The 14,892-nt window shown below is 42.8% G+C and overlaps 1 protein-coding gene across 1 annotated transcript in view; it reads right to left on the minus strand.

Annotated features, from left to right (window-relative positions):
- Nucleotides 1-14,892, minus strand: part of Ccdc175 (coiled-coil domain containing 175) — a 58,631-nt gene that overhangs the window by 4,270 nt on the left and 39,469 nt on the right. The window contains exons 11-18 of the mRNA XM_004624831.2: nucleotides 12,497-12,568; nucleotides 11,418-11,553; nucleotides 10,705-10,836; nucleotides 9,661-9,799; nucleotides 4,777-4,856; nucleotides 3,673-3,825; nucleotides 2,195-2,297; nucleotides 275-318 (exon numbers count right to left, since the gene is read on the minus strand). Coding sequence (XP_004624888.2) covers nucleotides 275-318; nucleotides 2,195-2,297; nucleotides 3,673-3,825; nucleotides 4,777-4,856; nucleotides 9,661-9,799; nucleotides 10,705-10,836; nucleotides 11,418-11,553; nucleotides 12,497-12,568 — 859 coding nt within the window. The remainder of the gene's footprint in view (nucleotides 1-274; nucleotides 319-2,194; nucleotides 2,298-3,672; nucleotides 3,826-4,776; nucleotides 4,857-9,660; nucleotides 9,800-10,704; nucleotides 10,837-11,417; nucleotides 11,554-12,496; nucleotides 12,569-14,892) is intronic.

A 14,892-nucleotide genomic window follows, 5' to 3' on the forward strand; every position in this document is an offset into this window, starting at 1 on the left:
AGAGAGAGAGAGAGAGAGAGAGAGAGAGAGAGAGAGACTTACCCAGTTTAATGACTAGTATTACAGAAGACAGTTTCCTAAAGGATTCTAGTTTTATAGCAACATTTGAGATAATTGCTACATTTCAGTGTGTGGTGGCCACCCCAGCCCTTTACTTCCCTGCAGTTCTGAACTCTGTGCACACACACTCACACTTACGCACACACACCCTCTTATTAGATAGGTGAACATTTTTGTAAATGTGATATTTATGTAGACAACACACAAAACTTACCTTAACTGTGGCCTTAAATTCTGCCCATAAGTATATATATTGTGCTGAAATAGATTTTAAAATACAGTGGTTATCAAAACAATTTGGACACTTACAAAGCAAATTATTTGCATTTACTTTTCAAAAATTATTTTTATATAAAAATTTCCACTTCCTGGGCTGGTGAGATAGCTCAGCAATCTAAAGTGCCTGCTTAGGCAAGCCAGGGGACCTGGTTCAATCTGGGGCACCACATGCTGTGCCAACCCCACCCCCAGGGCAGGCTGAGCCAGCCATAAAAAAAAAAAAAAAAAATTACACTTCCAGAACAATAGGCTGCTGGGCCAGACACACCCTCCTGCTGGCTTTCTGCTGGGACCACTTGCCAGATCACAGGGCAGCACAGGATGAGTGTGTAGTCTTGCACACAGACACAAAAATGCACTAAGATTAGTAAACCAAATTTAGCATTGGACACAAACAGTAAAAGCACCTGAACAACTAGACCTTACTCCAGGCGTGGGAGATTACTTTAACAGCTGAGTCTCAGTTGGCCCACCGTAACCACACCTGAGACTTCTCAGAAGTCTGGACCACAGGGCTGATCACATGAACCCTGTAAACTTGCAGGAATGACCACATGGATGCCCTGCATACCCAAGCCCAGGAAGGCTCCCTGGTGGGTGACATGTCACATGTGTGGTCACACATTGCTGGGGAAATTCAAATTCAGTACATCCGGGCAACTCTGAGAGCACTGACCGCACGCACCAGTTCTCCTCCACACCTCGCTCACTCTACATGCCTTTTCCCTTTGCTGATTTCAGTCTCCATCTTTCACTGTAATTACAACCACAAGCATAACAACTTCTGAATGGGATGGAGTCTTATTACTAATCAGGAACCCTGAGGACAGTCCCAGGAACAGCAGGTATTAACCCAAAGGCTGTGAAATCTTGCAGAGAAAAATTAAAGAAGACTCAACAAGAGGAGATACAGGCTGTGTTTTGGGATTAGAAGACAATTTTGTTAAGACATCAATTTGCCTAAAATTGATTTACATATTGAACATAAACCCAGTTAAAATTTGGGAAGCCGTGTGTGTGTGTGTGTGTGTGTGTGTGTGTGTGTGTGTGTGTGTAGATCAATCAGTTGATCTTAAATTTAAATGGAAGAACTTAAGTAGCCAAAATAATTTTAAAGGAACAGCATAAAGGCATGAACTTACATGATCTGCTGTCTAGAGTATATATGAAACTATAATAATCTAAACAGTGTGGTACTTAGTATAAAGTTAGATTTTTAGAACAAAGGAATAGACCAATAAAATTGACTTTAAAAAGTCAATTGCTAGAGAGACTGGGCACGGTGGTGCGCGCCTGTAATCCCAGCTCTTGGGAGGCTGCAAATAGGCGGGGCACTGTGAGTCTGATCTAGTCGTGAGACCCTGAACACCCTGTAGACGCCTAAAATACAACAAATAAATAAATAAATAAATAAATAAATAAAAATTAAAAAAAAAGGTGCTAGATTAGTACAGTGATGAAAGCAGAGTCCTTTTAAAGACTGGTACTGTAACAACTAAAAGCAATTCCAAATGTCCTTTGGTTGCTGAATGGAAAAGCAAAATACATATGCACACAATGGACTGCTGCTGTGTAGTGATAATGAGAGGCAGACTAATTATCTAATTATTCGTGTCAGAACGGACTAGTACTTCCTAGGAAATGGCAGTGGGGTGGACAGTCACTCAAGGGACACACAAGACACTCTCAATGATAAAAAAAAATGGCTGTCTTGCTACAGTGGCAGTGGTCACAGTGGGTACATCGGTCAAAATTTGTTGAACTGAAGCACCTTTTGGTACACACAAAGTAATACAACCAGTTTAAGTGAATCAAAAAATGTATGCATCAAGAGGCTCCCTGATCTGCTCCTTACTGTGCTGCACGATCAGTTCCCAGGACAGGTCCTTCGCATTGTGTGTAAGGAAATCTTGTCCTTCCCTGTATTCTTCTGTGTCATTCTTCAAGTTGGAAATGCACTGGAAACAAAAGGGATGTGAGTGCAATTAGCAGTTCAGTCACTGGAGGTTACATACCCATGAAGTCATTCAGCAAACCCGGGTGAATTCCTTTTCCGCATCAGCAGCTCTGCTGCTGCAGGAGTAACTGTGGTGAACGCCCTTGCCAGGCTCCCACAGGGAAGACAGCAGAGGAACCTGCTTTCTGGTAAGCACATCAGCATCCAAATAAACATGACATTCTGAATGTAACCTGACACTAGAAAAACAGAAGGTGTCCAGGCTGACTTCGCCACGTCCACGACACAAACGCTCCTTATGTAACGCGTGTGCATCAGACATGATAAGGCTGGCATCCAGCGTAAATCTCCAGAGATGACCTACGAGGCCTGCAGACCCTAAGGAAGTGCCCAGTCAGATTAAGGTTTCATTGAGTTGGGTGAGGGTGGTAATAGTCTGGGTATAAACTCATTCTTTGTGTGTGTGTGTGTGTGTGGGTGTGTGGGTGTGGGTGTGGGTGTGTGGCCAGCGCAGCCTTTCCTGGGAGCAGAGCTGGCACGGCATGTAGTGCCGGCGATGGGACCACAGTCCCCATGGTTGCCTAAGCAGGTGCTTCAGCCCACTGAGCTATCTCAGCGGCCCTAAACTCGTTCTATAGATATATTCTATACCGGGTAGCTGGACATGGCAGTGCACGCCTGTAGTCCCAGGACTGGGAGGCGGAGGCAGGAGGATGGCAGAGAGTTCAAGGCCAGCCTGGGCTACAGTAGTAAGCCCAAGGCCAGCCTAAACTACACAGTGAGACCCTGTCTCAACACAAAGCAACCAGAGAAAACTCATCTGTGATATTAAGATGAGATGGGGGGTGGTTACCAACAAGGGGATAAAGAAGACATCTGGAGACTGATAGGTCAGGATTCAAAGTTTCCCAGGCACCCTGCCCCAAACACTCTCCCTCTTGGTTTCCCAGGCACCTTGTCCCCAAATGCACTCCCCCTTGGCCCCATGCAGAGCCAAGCCCAAAACCCCAGAATAGGTCCACCTGACTTTGACCTGGACACGCAACCACAAAACTCTTGTTAGCATCAAAAGTCCCCCCTAGACCAGGGAGCCCTGCCAAGATTAGCTCTCCCTTGGCTGTTCCAGCCCACAGCCCCCTCCCCATTCCTTAAAAGCCCTGTGCTTTGCCTTGTTCACTGCTCTTTGGTCCACTAAGCAGCCGGCCTGCTTGCTGCAATACATCTTCTACTTGCATCAGAATGCCTGGTGTGATGGATTGCCTGGGTTCATACCTCACAGATACTATGAATGTCTGTTCTCATCTTTTCTGATGACTGTTATTGATCAAGCCAATCAACAAAACCCATTTTGCAAAGTGAAGTGTTCTTGAACTTACTTCTTTTAATCTTTTATTTTCCAGAAGCAAAAGCTCTGCTTTTTGGTCATGTAAATATACTTCATTTTCTAAGTTCTTTAGAATTTCAAAATGTTCTTTCATTTTCTGGCTTTCAAGATCTCGGACTTCTTTCAGTTCTTCCTTCACTCTCTCCTGCTCCAACGTAAAAGCCACAGTTACCTCATGGGGTTCAAAGAGTAGTACAACAAGTATAAGACTGCTTAATCAAAGTCAGAGAAGGCGCCGCGTTAGCTCTGGAACCATCCAGCTGAGAATGAGGACATCGTCCCTTAGGAAAACTTACAAGCCGCTAAGCTCATTCATGAAACTTAATTTATGGATTCTAGGGAGGAGCCTGCAGATCCCATATTAAGTAGCCCAGGCACATAATTTCACAAAATTGAATATATTTTGATCTATATAAACACTGTCTGAAAAATGTGGGAGGAAATTGTTGAGGCTTATTTTAAGGAGAATTAAAAATATCTCTAACAAGAAAAAAGAACAGTTTTATGTGTTTAAAAATATTCTCCACTGTTTTCTCTCCAGGATTATCTATTCAGATTGTACTGTGATAAACCACATCTTTCTTCCTTGCATAATCTGCACTAGCAGCATCTAATTAAGCAACAGGACCATATATACTATATCTACTTATAATTTTCTTTTTCATATTAAATCCTGCATCTTAAAAAGTAAGATTTTTTTCATTTTAAATTATCCAGCTCCACATATGCACCTCATCATGATCTGTCAATACATACTTTAAAATGCAATGAACACCTCACTAGTTGTCTCTGTTTTGTCACTTCCACTCCCCCATGCACCCACTCCTCCTTCAAAAGCTTAATCCAGCCATGAGTTCATGAACAAGGAAAGGGCATTTCCCTCGGGGTTTTTCCTATCATCACCTGGGAGTGGTTCCAGAGTTCTGCCTCATTCACCCATCCCACAGATAGGGTGACCAAAATTTAAAAACACTAGCACTGAACAAGGAATTTTAACAGCTCTGGATTTCATGATAACTCCAATGGTCCTGTGTAAATAAGGGCTGGCTGTACATAGTAGTATTCTAATAAAAAAATGAAGGTGTCAACTCATTACCAAGTTTTCAACATATCTTGAAAAGTCCCTTGTAACGTAAGAAATATAATTCTTCAGCATAATCTCCTCCTGTCTTTGTGCTATTAAAAAAGAAAGAGAAATAACTATCCACAATGCTCCTGGGCTACCAGTCATTAATCAAAGCAAGACACATGCTTAGTTTTAAGTCAACTAATACTATAAAACATGGCTCTAACAAAACCCAAACACCAGTGCTCCATCTGTCCCTGTGTCCAAGTCCTCAGAATCATTATTTAAAAAATGTTTACAGTTGTTTGTCCTTCTATGTAGCACAATGTTCTTAAAATATATACTTGTACGGCTATTTATTTATTATTTTGAGACACCTCTATTTACTTGTTACTATTGTAAAGGAAGACTTAGAAGGCTTTCACCCATCCCCAAGTCCCTGCCCACACCCATAACCTTGCAGTCTCCCACTCAACCTCCTCATAAAGGTATTATTTTTGTTAAACAAATTATAACTGTTCATATTACTGTGACAAGATAAGGCTTTCTCATGGGTAAACTAAATGGTATATATTTTTGGATTTGCCTGAATTACCTCACTACAAAATATGCTCATACATACATCATTAATTAACAACTAAACGGAATTGTACAATCTTTCTGAATATTCCTTCCCTTCACTATAGCTTCCTAAGGGTCTCGGGGGCTCTGGTGTTGAAGGCTTCACCCTCAGGCTAAGTGCTATTGGGTGGTTATGGAACCTTAAGAGGCAGAGCCTGGTGGGAGGCCCTCAGCTCACTGGGGGAGCTCTTGAAGGGCATGGTGGGACCCAGCTTCTTCTTCCCCTTCTTTGTTTTCTGGTTTATGGAGAAGAAAGTTTATTCCACTGTTCTCTCCTGCCACTGCCATGCAGTACTCCCAAGGGAGGACCACAGCAATACATTGGCTTGGCCTTGAACTGGAACTCCAGAACTGCAAACCAAAATATCCTTTTCTTTTTATAAGGGAACTCTCTCAGCAATTCCATTAGAGTTTGGGGCGGGTGAAGCTGACTAATACATGCTCAGCCAGACACAGTAGCGAGTGCCAGGCTGGCTTCTGCACCTCTGAGTGCTCCTTCCAGAGCCCTTGCTCTGTACCACAGCTTCACACAGACCTCCTTGACTTGCCTTCTGCCTCTCTCCTCTCTTGGACTTCCTGCTTCCTGAGTCTCATATCCTCTTTATTTTCTTGATTTGTTCCACTTATGAAAGAAAATTTTATAGTAGGTTCATGAAAAAGGGTAAAGAAGATGTTTTGGGGTTTTATACATCTCTTCTAGGCTTACATTTGATTGATAGTGAGGGTTTGTTCTCTGTGTTGGGGATTTTATTTACTTCAGAATATGAAGTCTTTCAAGTTTTAGTCAGATTTTTCTGTCAGGAAAGAAGATGTACTTTTTCACAATTATCTTAAGACAACTTTATTTTTCTATTAATTTTATTGAGAAACAAATAGCAAAGAGCCAGTTTCAAAATAAGTTAGTAGGGGCCAGGGAGATGGCTCAGTGGAATAAGCGCTTCCCTGGCAAGTGCAAGGGCCTGAGTTCAATCCCTGGTTCCGAAAAACAAAACAAAACAAAACAAAATCAAAATAAGTTAGTAGGACAGTTACAATAATTAATACATTGCATATTGTTGTCTTCATAGTAGTTATTCATAGTGTAAGACGCAGACATGATATGCTGTTCAAACACTATTAGTACAAATGTTTCTTCTCATTGAATTAAGAGAAAGTAGCTGTATATCTATCCTAACTATTTTGTATATACAAAATTTGTGTAATACTGGGGCCATGCTTGGAATACCTCTCACTCTGGTCTTCTAAATACGTACTGCTTCTAATACCATATCAATTACTACTATACTGTCTCTCAAGTAAATATTTGTTTATAAAAAAAAAGGAGGGGTTAATAAGTGAAAACAAGAGACAAGAAAAAAAAAGTCATAGGACTGTCCTGCTACAGTGCTGTATATGGTGAGATTTCTAAATTTCTCTGAGAAGATGTATTTGTGTGTTTCTAAAAGCCACAGCATCATTCTTTGTGTTAACTGAGCCCCTCTGTGTGTTGCCTGTAAGTGGAACGCCTGACAAGAGGCCTTTCCCACACACTGACTCTTGCCACTTTTATGTTGTGTTTTTTTCTTTTCTCCTATCTTTCCTTCTCTGCTTTCTTCAGCACTTTTTCTCTCATTTATTTACCTTAAGAGATGTGATATACAAGGAGTGTTTGAAAACCATGGTGACTGTTTAATTTTTTATTTTATTTATTTATTTTTTTGGTGTAAGGGATTGAACTCAGGATCTTGCATTTGCCAGGCAGGTGCTTAAGCCACTGAGCTATCTCCCTGGCCCTTAAATTTTAAACATCATTATAGTAAAAGCCACACGACCATCAGTCCCCCTCAAACTCTCCCTGTTACTTCGAACACACTTGTCCTAGTGTTCGGGCCACCTCCTGAAGCAGTTCTGGAGTCCTCTTTTGTGTCTTTCTTGAGTTGTCCGGGTTCCCTCAATGTCCTGAGCCCATTCAAAACATGTACCCTTCATGGTCACTTTGACTTTGGGGACAAGCCACAAGTTCCAAGGTGCCAGATTTGGAAAACAAGATGAAAGACAGCACACCATCATGTTTCCATGAACTTGTCTCCCCACCAGACAGCACTCAGTAGCAGCATTCACTGTATATATATTTTTAAAGTCACACCTATTAAAGACACTCAGAAAAGAGGACCTCCAGAACCAGTTCACAAGTGGCGAGAATGGGATCAGGGCATGTGAGGTAAGGGGATATTTTGGAGGAGACTAATGGCAATGTGTTCTTAGCAAAATAATTTTTAAAAATTTAATCACTCATCGTGTCCTGTGATGGCTCCCGGTACTGCTCACTTTTATGTTCATCATGTTTCTTAAATCCTCTACCATGGACAGAAGTGGACAGCAGTGAAGGCAGAAACTGGGGTGAGCTCCATGCATATTTAGGATCTAGGTAGAGTTCTCAGGCAGTGTACTTAGGGTGACAAAATGAACACCTTGCAAAAAGCAGAAAATTAGCTACCAAGGTGGAACCAGACTGATTACCCACATACTTACTATTATAATATTCTTTAAAAATGTTCCTTTCTTCTCATACTCTCGTTTGTCTTCAGAACATATAAATCTTTCACCTTTTAAAAATGTACCTTTCTTGACCATAATAATCACTTCATTTTTAAGTACTTGTTCCTTTTATAATTGGACAGCCTGGGCTTCTATATAGTGCTCCCCTCTGTTCTTTAAATTTATGTATTTGGCACAGGATCTCACTACACAGCTTGGACTCATAGGCATCCTCCTGTTCCCAGCCTCCCCAGAGCCAGGATTACAGGCGTGCACCGCCACACCTGGACTCAATCACTGGCTCAAGCGCACCCAGCGGTGGAGCTGTGCAGCTTTTGGTACTGGGAATCGAACCCTGATCCATGTGTTTGCCTAAGTAGATGCTCAATCCACTGAGCTATCTTGCTGGCTCTAGTGGCCCACTTCAATACAAACTTTTTAAATTCTTATTCTCATATTCCTCTTTGCTAGGTGGTCATTTCTACCTCTACACTAGTGGGTATCTTTTGCTCCCACACTAGTCTTTTCTGTAAAATTTATTCCTGGTTTTCCAATTCCCATGGTCTGCTTTTGTCATTTAGGACATACAAGATCTGGAAGTGGCTCCTGCTTTTTGACTTGCACTGACTTCCTGGAAAATGATCTTCTACTCCCTAACTGCAAGAATAACTCAAATTTCTGGGATGATTTTGAACCAGAAATATAGGATTAGATGACCTCATCAAGTTTTGTGGAGAAGTAATTATTTTTATATTAAACCTACACATGCTGGCAAGTGAAGGGTCCTGAGTTCAATCCCTGGTACCACAAAAAAAAAAAAAGAAGAAAAAAGAAAACAAAAACCTACACATGGTTATGTCATGTCGCAGAATGGGAAAAAAAGCCCTTAGATATAAGAGTATTTTCTATCTTCACTTCAGCTTCCAGATCTGAGATAAACCTTAAAATGGGAGTAGGACAGTTAGAAAAGAATCTGAGGTAACAGCCACTTGATAAATGGTTAAAGTCTTAGATAGAAAGGAGATATAATTAGTAAGTTCATGGTTAAAGGTAGAAAAACTTCTCCGTGTGGTAGCTGATCCAGGAGTTAGCTCTACCTTTGCTAAATCAGAGAACACAACATTCCGAACTACTAATTTTTTTTTTTTTTACTGATAAATTTTTTTTATTTTGCTTTTGAAATTTTACACTTTTCCTGATTATTCTGTGTAAGGGGAAACTAGAACCACTTAAAAGACATACACAAATCTAGTACATCAGTAATGGGGATTTTCCTCTTTTGCTATACTATTTCATAACCCCAGGCGTGCTTGCTAGGTAATACAACCATCACAGAAGCAACCGTTAGGCAGAATACTTTTTTTTTTTTTTTTGCGGAACTGGGGTTTGAACTCAGGCCCTTGCACTTGCCAGGGAAACGCTTATTCCACTGAGACATCTCCCCGGCCCCTAGGCAGAATACTGGTAAGGAGAAACAAAGCAAAGAGCTGCCAGATACACAGACAGGCTTGGTTCCACATTCACTACTGCGTCTTCAAGTGCCAAGGATTAACTGCATGTTTTTTGAAATCCTAATTCTTAATCATCAATAGCCTTTAAGAGAACAGGGAAAACTTAATAAAGGCAATGGTAAGGTTGTGGTGTGGAGAACGAAACCACCAGCTAAAGGTACAGGGACAGGGGGTGAGCATCACCGACGCTGTCCCCGAGGACCCCGCGCCCCCACATTGGAAGCAAGCTCGGGAGGAAGGTGGCTCCCATGGGCCCCACACGCACCGGTAAGAATCCTGCTGAGCTCTTGGAGCTTCCTGTGTTTTACTGTGTACTCTTCTTCTGCTGTATGAAGGTGTGGAAGCCTATCATGAAGCTCTTCTTCTGTTTCTTTGCTAATTTTCTTTTCCTTAAAAATTAAATCCTTTAAAGAAAATAAAGCTAGTTGAGAACTGGTTGTGGAGAATTTTCCCAACAACGCGAATCGAGTAGAAGTTCTCCGCAGGGGAGCGTTCTGTCTTCTACCGTGAGGCCGACGGACTAGTGTCTGGCACATGCTGGCTGCTGAGCAAATGCTCACTGTCCTGCTGACTTGACTGTCTGCCAGTCTGTGCCCTACAGAGGTAGGACTCAGTACCCACCTTTCCACAGATCCTTTCAGTTCCATATCTCTAGTTTTGTATTTCTGTTGCTACCATGTACACAACCAAAAACATACCTGAGGAAAATTTCCTTTGATTGGTCATACTTTATGAAAAAGGTGTCCAAAGAATTCAAGATTTTTAAAACATGGATGTAAGTGAAAATGGGGCAGAGACAGAAATAACGAGATATATTACAATAAAAAGTGATGTGGTCCTTTCGCAAGGCGTTCAGTGTTGTGCTCGGCATGCCTGCAACCTCTTGGCCTCCTCACAGTCCATTCCCTCCTCCTTCCCCAGGACTGTCCTGTTCACCCCAGGCTGGCTTTTGGAAGCTCCCAAAGCAGCATGAGGCCTTCTTTTGATGGAGGCCCAGCCTGTGGGGTTCCTCGCCGTCTGGTACCCCATTACCCTCTCAGTTTTCTCACACGAGCTCCCAGAGCCCCTGCAAGGTGCCACGGGCCACTGCCTGCAGCACAAATCTGAAGTTCTACATCAAATGAAGTCTGTGGCCTTGTCCATTATGCCAAACTATTTCTTGTTGTTCTATTTGTACTCCTTCAGGTAAAGAAGAGGAGAGACTCCAATAAAATTGTACCCTTGTCCATACTGGAAGATGAACTGACACTTAACTGGTCAGAAGTATGTAGTCATCCTAAGTTATCCTTAGATATAAAATAAAAATTACCTCATACATGCTCAACTCATGAATTAACTCTTTTTCCTGGTTTATAAATTCCTTCTCTTCTTCTTGTAATTGTGCTGCAATTTGTTCGATCTGTACCATAAATTCATTGATCTCCATTTCTCTAAGTTTGGTCTAATTAAAAAAATGAGGAATTTTTGTAAGTTTCTCTGTGGGGTTCGGCTTTATGTTTTCAATCAGTTGGATAAATCAGGATGTCCTCACGTGGGACACCCTTGTGATTTCAGGTTGTACAATTTCGCCGTACTACTGAGGAGGATTTCTTTTCTCTTTCCAGAAATTGAGTTGTTCACCAAACAATAAGTATAAATGACATGAAAGATGGGAGGAAAGAAACATGGTAGAGAGACAAAGAGAAAATAGGGACTAGCCAGTGTAGGGTAGGCTCATATCTTTAGAGACAGCTCCCTTAAAGGCCAACATCAAATACATGGCGGGTACAGGCTTTAAAAACATTCTGGAAAGAATTGTTACTTAAATTTCTAAATACATCTAGTTTCTAAATGCATCTAAGTTTCTAAATACAGCAAATGGATGTATTTCTGAAGAAAGTCAAACAACTCGTTCTAAATTTGAAGTCAGCAGAAAGGAGAGTAGCTTTTATAAAATACAACATAATTAAATATTGAAAGAGACTCACTGCTATGCAATGCAGGAATGTACAGTAATTCTAAATGTCACATGGCATCCCTTACCTCTTCCAACAGTTCACTTCGCCTATGCTCTGCATGTTCAATTTTACCTCCAATTGTTTCTATTTCATCTGATTTCTGGATGAGCCATTGTGCATGCTGTTTTCTCAAGCAAGCTACTTTCCATTGCGTTATAACACTACGAGATTAGAACAAAAAGAATTATGATCAAATGACACAGTAGTTTAACAAAAAGAAGAAATTCAAAGTAAAGCAAGTCCTGGTATCATTTTACAAAACCACTGGTGCCACTGGAGATGCTGACTACACATAACTGAAACAGAAGAGCGCAACATGAACTTTCCCTCAATGCTGCATCTGCAAGCTGCTTTCTAGGGAGATCCTGGGACAGGCCACAGGGTGGGAGCTTGCTACCCGAGGCGAGGATGGGCAGAGCCCTTGGGGATGGGCACAGAAAGAAGAGGTGTGGGCAGAAACACTAACGGAATTATCCAAATTACCCAAAGTGCTGGTAAGAGATCTGAAGCTTGTGGGTTCTCAACCTGTTTTTTCCTGCACAACACACACACACACACACACACACACACACACACACACCCCTCATACATATTTAATAACCTGAACAAGAACAATACTAAAAAAGTGCACTAGGTATTGGCAGCGCTTCCTTGGTGTACGTGATCCGCAGGCTTCGCACGGGTCATCTCTGACCTTAACAACAGCTTCACAAGGTAGCTGCTATGACTGGTCCCTGCTTCAGAGGGTGGAGCAAAGAGACGGGGTCACCGGGCCTCCGTGGAGACAGGGCAACAGCGCAGCCCGTGTGCAGAGACTGCAGTGCTAATGGTGGGGTTCTGCCTCCACCGTGTCACTCCTTCTCCCACCCACGGTCCCCACAGAGGCCTCGGTGAGTGGCCAGGCACTGCAAGAACACGAGCAGGTAGAGCCTCGTGTGATTCTCTTCTATTGCAATAGAGACCTTTGGCTTTGTCCAATGCCAAAAATCATGCCATCAACCACATCTAGACCTGAGGGAACACACAATTTTATTTAGGAAAATTGTTTCTATTGGCTCTAGATAACATACACTATAAAATAACACAAATTAATATATGTCTTACCATCTCTGATTTTCTCTTTCCAGGTTATCACTATGAATTTTTACTTGTTTTTCAAATACATCTTTTATTGCTCTAAAAAACAAGAAAAAGAGATTGGATTTGGGATGTGCAGGAGCTGTTCAAATATATCAGAGACTGCTAGTGTGTAATTCTTAGGTTCAGAAGGCTACAAGGAAATTGGAAGACCAAACAAAAGCTGAGAAACACCTGGAGGTTTCAGCGGCATGATTACCGAAGGACTGCAGCTCGGAGCAGGAAAAGCTGACCTCACAAGCCCCAGAGGTCCACGCTGACCGAGGAAGAAAGCACACGGCCGAGCTGAGCTGCAGCCTCGCAAGGGAAGGCGTCCTTGCTGCAGAGAAGCAGAGCAAAGGAGCACAAAGGCAGGGCTACGCCACGACGCAAAGCAGGGGTGCAGCATACAGAGGGAGGGAAGGGAGGAGCAGCACTATGCTGAGGAGGAGGTAGGGTCAGCCACTGGCCGAACACTCTGGACACTGCATTTTTATAAAATTATGTATTTAGTATAGAGTGTACAGGGTCTCACTACACACATTGGACTCATAGTGATCCTCCTGTTTTCAGCCTCCCAAGCGCTAGGATTACAGGCATGTGCCACCATGCCCAGCCTCAGTCTCAATCTCAGTGCGCCCCGGGGGCAGGGCAGGCACAACATGTGGTGCTGGGGATTGAACTCCAGTCCCTGCCACTGCCTAAGCAGGTGTTTTAATCTGCTGAGCTATCTGGCTAGCCCTACATTGTTTTAATTTGACACAGAATTCAGAAGACTGGGGCTGAGGAGAGATAGCTTGGTGGTCTAAATGCTTGCCTGCCTGGCAAGTGTAAAGATCTGGGTTCAATTCCCGGTACTGTACGCTATGCCTTGTAGGCCCCTAACCCTGGGCCCGCCATGGAGGCCATCGAAAACCAGGCGTGGTGGTGCATGCCTGTAAGCCCAGCACTGGGGAGGCTGAGACAGGAGGATCACTAGAAGTCCGAACAGTGTAGCAAAACCCTGTACCAAATAAATAAAGGTAAAAAAAATAACAATACAAATAAAATAATCAGAAGAACAAAGTAGATTGCTGAGTGAAGGTAGAGTAGTAATTAAGGACGGATGATTTTCTCGTGATAGGAGGGCCAACCAAATAGCTCAACAGCTATTAAAGCGCCTGCAAGCAGGCGCAGGGGCCTGGGGTGTGCTGAAATGGCAATTGATACTGGGCATGGTGGTGTGCACCTATAATCCCAGCTCTTGGGAGGCTGTAAACAGGCAGATCACTACTCTAGTCTAGTAGTGAGACTCTGAATATCCTGTAGACCCTTCCCTAAAATACAAAAAAAAAAAAAAAAAAAAAAAAAAAAAAAGAATGGACACGTGGGTGTAGATAACCGAAGTCCTTATTTTTATTCCTCTTCTCTCAGTTAAGTGTTCCATGCACACAAACAAATCGAAAGCCACATAAGTAAAAGGCTACTTTCTATTTTCTGAAAGATAGAAAAACTCATGCGTGGAACTTACAGTATTACAATGCAATTATGTAAACTGTTGAAGGCCAGAAATATTCACGGATGAAATGAAACAAAACGCTGTCAAGTGAACAAGAAACACACCAAACCAGCTGAGCTCTGGTTTCTGTCTCTGCTTGAAATCCCAGCTGTGGATCTCAGCTCCCTCTGCTGCCCTCCTCTCAGTGTCCAAGGTTTCCACAACTTTCTCCCAATGGTTTTGTTTGCTCATATGCTTATTATACGCAAAAAATGTTTGAACCCATTTAAAATACAGCAGCTGTGACACAAACACCTTCTAAAGGGCTAACAGTGCCACGCCACAAGCTACCTACACACTTGCTGACGGCCTGAGCACTAATGATGTCACCGCTGGTGCTAAAATTTGCATTATTCCTGAGGAAAACACAACTGGATTTAACCCAGTTCCAGTTCCGTTTTCCCTGCTGGTGTGCGTGTGTGTGTGTGTGTGTGTGTGTGTGTGCGCGTGCACGTGTGTTTTAAGACGGGGTCTAGCTATGTAGTTCAGGCTGCCTTGCACTCATTATGCGTCCAGACTGGCCTTAAGCAACCCTCCTGCCGCAGCCTCCTGAGTGCTGTGATGGCAGGTGTGTGCCACTACACCCGGCCATTTTCCTGGTCTTTAAGGGGAGCAGTTCATACGTCTCTAAAACTGATATAATGAGAACTAGCTGTGCAGATGTATTATTGAAGGGTCAGCGAGATGGCTCAGAGATCTGAGCACCTACCTGGCAGGCGCAAGGACCCGAGTTCTATCCTTAGTACCACGTGCTGTGCCAGCTCCCCCAGGCCTGCTATGTGGGCCTCCAAATCTGTGTGTGGAGGTGCATGCCTATAATCCCAGCACTGGGGAGGCTGAGACAGGA

Source organism: Octodon degus, unplaced genomic scaffold (assembly GCF_000260255.1).
Source record: "Octodon degus isolate 3935 unplaced genomic scaffold, OctDeg1.0 scaffold00007, whole genome shotgun sequence".
In the NCBI taxonomy this organism is placed as follows: domain Eukaryota; kingdom Metazoa; phylum Chordata; class Mammalia; order Rodentia; family Octodontidae; genus Octodon; species Octodon degus.